At 34.4% G+C, this 6,276-nt stretch overlaps 1 protein-coding gene across 1 annotated transcript; it reads right to left on the bottom strand.

Moving 5' to 3' along the window:
* Nucleotides 1-6: 6 nt before the first annotated feature.
* Nucleotides 7-6,272, bottom strand: LOC112461761 (multidrug resistance-associated protein 4-like; the record flags this gene model as incomplete). Its single annotated transcript, XM_025027139.1, has 9 exons — nucleotides 7-30; nucleotides 439-744; nucleotides 1,077-1,613; nucleotides 1,698-2,006; nucleotides 2,171-2,362; nucleotides 3,360-3,491; nucleotides 3,937-4,167; nucleotides 5,012-5,177; nucleotides 6,217-6,272. Coding segments are annotated over 9 exons (1,953 nt in total), but the record flags the coding sequence as incomplete, so codon positions are not given.
* Nucleotides 6,273-6,276: the final 4 nt, after the last annotated feature.

Raw genomic sequence — 6,276 nt, 5'->3', positions numbered from 1 at the left:
GTTATAGCTTCCTTGCATCTTCATAAAACCCTTAGGAAACAATTCTTTAATTATTTACAATTTATAAATAAACTGTTAAAAGTTCGAATTTTACAAGTTTATATACAAATTTAAAAATTTCTTACTATTTTTTGTTAAAAGAATTCTCACAGTTCTTTTTAATGTTAACTTTGATAAAAATTTCTATTTTTATTGTTATATATTAATAATAATATAATATGTCTCTTTATAAAGTAACAATAAAATTAGTAAAAAATTTAAAAATTGTTTATATATTTACTATTACTATTACGAGTCAACGCTGCATTCTTTATTAGAATGATGTAAAAGAATCGGATCCGGATAGAAACGGATTTGTAGTTGAAATTTTAAATGTAACAATGCAAACACCGATTAAATGTAAAATACCGATTAGAGAATATATTCTATGCGACTTACTCGATCCAAAACGACGATGTGGTCCGCGCGTTTGAGAAATTGCAACTGATGGGTGACGAGTATTCTCGTCTTGTCGTGGAGATACTCGGTGATGCACTTCCCGTATAGATGCCTGGCGACACGAGAGTCCACCGCGCTCAAGGGATCGTCGAGCAGATAGAGATCCGCCTGCCTGTAAACCGCCCTCGCGAGATTGATACGCGCTCTTTGGCCTCCGGACAAGGATACACCTCTATCGCCGACCATCGTCATGTCTCCCTGTGGAAACTGTCGGAAATCCTTCGTCAAGGCGCACGCATTTGCCACCTAAAACGTTTGCCAATCGATCAGGAAGAGTGAGAAACATTAGAAAATGCTAGAAAATTTAAAATTAAGACATTCATAATTAGAACATTCTTCTTTTATCTAGATAAAATTATAGAAATTAAAGTTTCGGCAAAATTTATACTACTCGCTGAAACATGTCTCCTTTAATTAATAATAAATCAATGACAATTTACGTAGAATGGTTGAAGTAAAGAAAAATTTGAGAATTGTGTGAAGTTACGTAAAAGTTATCAGTATTAACGTGCAATAGCAGGGATACATAAATACTGTACATTATCTGCAGTAACTGTATTGAATTATATGACAATTACTTGAGTATATCTAGCCTTGTCGTAGGGCTGGCCAAAGAGTATGTTGTCTCTTACAGTACCACAAAAGAGCCAGGGCTCCTGGCTGGCATAGGAGATGCGCAGATTCGGATTGCTCGTGAAGTAACCATTGGAAAGATTGCCCTGAAAAATATCCTTCGAGGAGTCCTGAGTGAGGATCACTGAACCCGCGCCGGGATCCAACTCCTTCAGCAGCATATGTAATATAGATGATTTGCCGGAACCCACGGGACCGACCACAGCGCATAACTGTCCCGGCTTGATGGTCAAGTCGATATTGCACAAAGTCGGCGGCAATTGGCCGCTGACCCAATTGGCGGAAACGCCCTGAAGCTTCACGTAGACCGAAAGATCAGAAAATTCCTGAAGCTCCGAAAGCGCGATACTCCCATTTTTTGTGATGTACCTGTCTGTGTGATTCTCTACATTAGTCGCTTCGTTTAATTTCCGAGATTTATCCTGCAACTGCGGCGTCTTCTCTGAGCGTTTCATGTTTACTTCGTCCATGAACAGAAAGTTCTGTATAAATTAACGAAAAGATTGTGGAACAATAAATTTGAGGGTTTTTCCGCGAATTCAAAATTAATATGAGAAAACATGCACCTCCAATCGGTTTATAGACACCATCGATTCACCCATCAGTATCAACGCTTGCGGAAACTGCAACGCTGCAGTGAGTTGAAGCATATTGAAGTACGTCGACAGTTCGAAGGTTACGTCGGCAGTCAGGTAATGCCCCAGTAGGACGTACGTTATTAAGGTAAAATAGAGGGCCAGTCGATCGGTGAAGGCTGTTATGGCCAAACATGCGGCGAACACGTATGACGAGAATTTGCTCCCTTTGATTTCCAGCTTTCTGGTCACCGATACGATCTTGCTGAACGGTTTCTCCCAAACGTACATCTTTACCACCTGAAACGAAAATTATGATCTTGCAAGTTTGTTTCACAAAATTGTTTTCTTAGCATTGACAATCTCATTTGGCAGTCGAATTTGACACTTGAACGTTAGCGTATTCACTCGTTTTTGGTTGTTCAACAATAAAGTAACTTAAATTATCAAATATTCGAGGATACCTGTATCCCGGCTACGAGTTCGCTCATCAGCTGCACTCTTCGGTCGGTCAGTGGCGCGATCATAGCTCTAATTTTGCGGCTCAACAAGCTGATGATCCCTTGTACCACTAAAGCGATGATCATCAGCGTTCCGATGCCGACAAGACCGGAAATGCCAATATTTCGCCACATAATAGTTCCTATGATCATGATCTACAACAGAAACGGTCAATCTTAACAGATGTTCTTGAAAAGCAATGTGAACATAAAAGAAAGTAGATATTCTATATCTTTACAGTTAATTAGTGAAACTATAAATTGCATATAAATAGATATGGATATGTATAACATGCTATGAATTAGATTATAACTATTAGACATACCTATTAATAATTTAAAAGAATTAAGAATTTGGACATTGCTTTCTCACCATTTTTTAGTGTGCAAATGAGAAATTTAAACATTGCTTTATCAACATTTTATTGTGCTCACAAAGCTTCTCTTAGAAAGCTTGTATTTTATTTGATGCATAATTATTTAGTACCTATTTATTAGTTCGGCTTCTTTATATAGGAAGCTTCATGTACGCGGCAGTAAAATGTTGATGAACCAATGTGCAAATTCCTAATACCTACACTTAAAAATGGTGAAGAAGCAAAGTGCAATTTCCTAATTTACACACTTTTTTCATTTATATATATAATTTTCACAGAAATTTTACTCCGTTCTCTTCTAGGTACCATTGGACTTTAGAACCCGAGGCAAGTCCCTCTAATTAGCTTTTCTTTATTCAAAATTTTATTTTAAAAAATCTCTTCATCGATTATCACCAAATTCAATACTAACCTTCCTTTAATGATACTTTATCGATTAAAAAAAAATCAGCTCAATATCTTAAAATTTGCGGAAGTACAGTAAACACGGATATCAAATCCGTACATGCACACACACACGCGCGCGCGCGCGCGCGCACGCGAGCGACATTTTGTAAAGATAATTTTTCGATGTTTTAAAACATTCAGAACACGTTGGCATAGAAAACTGGAAAAAAATGTTTTTACCAAAATAAAGCTTTCTTTATGAGGAAGCAAAAGAGATTAAATATATTAATCTATTTGTTTAAAGAAAAGGATAAGCGTTTTTGATATTAATTATATTGTAATATTCTCGGAATACACACCCGAATATTTTTCACGAGATGAAGAATTACCTGAATAGGCACGATCCATATGAAATTCAGAAACGTAGATAAATTATCATAGCGACTGACGTCATTGCTGAGAATATTCGTGATCTGTCCAGTACTGATTTGATTTATGGATGCTCTGTTCAATCGTAATAACTGCAACAGTTTTGGAAAAAATTATAGGGTCTACTACTACATGATATACATATAATACATGTGAACAACATTTTTTCTGATATCGATTTCTGTCCTACTTTCTTTAAATTTCAAATAAACGTCACATGTAAATCATCAAATAAATATAACCCGCGCACTTTTTTAAGCATTAAAAATAATTGGTTTAAATTAATTTTTTCAGCATCGAAATTGATCTCCTACTCACAATCAGACGAAGACTAACTTATATATACGACAATATTTTCCAACATTGATCAATTTTTTACGTTGATCTAACGATTCGTTAAATGTCATATAATTATTACTTTATAATTAATTATGGCAAACATAATGCACTTTTCCAGCTAGAAAAGAGTGCTCTTTCTCCCTAAAATAAACTAGGATCAGGACATGGACTCGCAAATTAATCTACAACATTATATACCTTTCGATAGAGAAGGGAACTACAGGAGACGCGTACCCTCATGCCGATCTGCTGCGACAGCAGCCGCATGTGGTGTATTATTAGAAAGGAGATGATATTGCAAATAATTATGGAAACGATGTAGATTAGCACTTCGTGCAGCTCTGTTTTGTACTTTGCGATCGAGTTTCTGGAGAAGTAGTCGATAATCCAACCCTGAAAGATTGGTATCGCGACGCGCGCCACGCTGCACTGAAAGCAAGAACGTTGAAATTTAACGATTCACAGGCTTATGAATTTTACTCTATCTAAGAAAAAGAAGAAAAAGGAGAGAGAGAGAAAGAGAGAAAGAGAAACAGAGACAGAGACAGAGAAAAACAGAGATCTTAAATTAAAAATTACACAAGTTTACGTGATTTTGCAGTCTGGAAAAGAAAAATAATTTTCTATGGTTTTTGTGCGCTAAAATCGAATATAAAGACAAAAACGTCCGATTATCAATGTCAGGTTCACGAGAAAAATGGAGTTAAATCTCCTCAAAAACGCGTTTTTGACCATTTTCGATAATTTGGAGCTGATGAATCCGATGTACGAAAGACTTAACGATTCAAATTTAAGCTTGAACATTATATTTTAATATAAGATTATAAAATTTTTTTGTACCACAAGCACTATCACACATCAGGCGCGCTTTGTTTTTAAAAGTTGGTGTACGATCGCACAATAAAGTACAACGATTGTTATTTTATTCTGGATCTCCGCAAAACCATTACAAATAGTAAGAATTTTAATAGTGGATTTAATACATAAGATTAAAGGTGTTTTTTAATAAAAATTTTTGTTATTTAAATAATTATTGTTTAACAACTTTTGAAATTAACAATTTTATAACAAACTAACTTTGTAATTCAATTATACAAAAAAATTATGTAACATACTTGTATTGTAAAATTTTTATTTGCAATAGAGTTTTGCAGAGTTCTAAATAGGGGCAATTACCATATTTTCGATATATTTCGATATCGATTTATCTAATAAAGTAAATAAAATATTGCAGTTATTAATATCATAGTTTTTCTAAAAAATAACAATATACTTGGATAAGTATGCCGATTCCGATTATAAAATATGGCAACCAAAAAGCGTTGAAAATCGCCTTGTATAATCTCGGACGAGCGTTTTTCTTTAGTGGCACCTTCTGCCCGTTTTTATCCACAGTGTATTTCAGGTTCTTCAGTTTGTCCAGCTCACGATTCCAGTACCTGGACGAAAAAAAAGCGTTACACGCTCGAGCTCTCGGATAACAATCCCTTCAGAAATGGGAAATGGGAATTGACAAATTTGTCAATTAAAAGACGTTTTTGAAATCATAATGCGCTTTAAGAATAATGTTACATACTTAAAGAATACTATAAATTTTGCCGAGCCTTTAATCTCGTGATGTTTCTAACATGGGATTCATCGTGCGTGAGAAAAGGATTGCTTAAACGTCTGCATCCGACGCAGACTTGATTTTGCTGAATTTTACAAGCATGTAAGACTTACTAAATGTATTCGAATGCCACAAGTGCGAATACACGGATACATCTAGTTTCCGAGATATTCAAATTTTTATTATTCGATATGAAAGAATAATTGGAAATAAAAAATATTTTGCCGAAATGGTTCATTTTATTAGTGTATTAGGAAATTGTACATACACCGCATACACGGAGAAAATTTTCTCTTAAAATTTACCCTGAAATCACGGTAGTTGTGGGACAACATGTACCACCAAGAATTTTATGCAAGCTATTCTGGTTAATATTTACCATAATAAAAAATATTAATATCTATTACATTATAAAATATAAAATATCTTTGATTAATGTTTGAAAAAAGATAAAAAAAATCAAAGAAATTTACATTTTTAATATCGTCACTCGTTGTTTAAAACGAGAAGTTGTTAACAATAGTAGTTTTATAAATAAAACGTAACTACATAAGTTTTCAACTTTCCATGCAATGCAAGGTTCATCGCACACCATCCCCAGCTAAGTTACAAATCACATAATGTTTTATAACTTTACTTTACTTTCTTCGTATTTCTGTACATTCTTTTAAGAAGTAATGAAAAATGATGTTGCCGCAAAATGCAATAAATGTCAAAAATATGTTGCATATATTGAATATAACATAAATTGCGCTTGAATTTCTATAATAATTAAGCTTTGTTTATTAAAGTTATATAGATATAGAACGGCGGTGACTGTTACAAGCGTCAACGTATGTCCGATTGTCTCCAATGTAGGCGATACTCACTTCTCGAGATGATCGGTCAGTTTTTCAGACTCGTCCGCTTTTATTGGTCGATAAATATCA

The sequence above is a fragment of the Temnothorax curvispinosus genome, unplaced genomic scaffold (assembly GCF_003070985.1).
Source record: "Temnothorax curvispinosus isolate PA1 unplaced genomic scaffold, ASM307098v1 QBEX01011717.1, whole genome shotgun sequence".
Lineage (NCBI taxonomy): Eukaryota > Metazoa > Arthropoda > Insecta > Hymenoptera > Formicidae > Temnothorax > Temnothorax curvispinosus.
The sequence above is the reverse complement of the archived record's forward strand: the minus strand, read 5'-3'. Positions and strand labels throughout refer to the sequence as shown.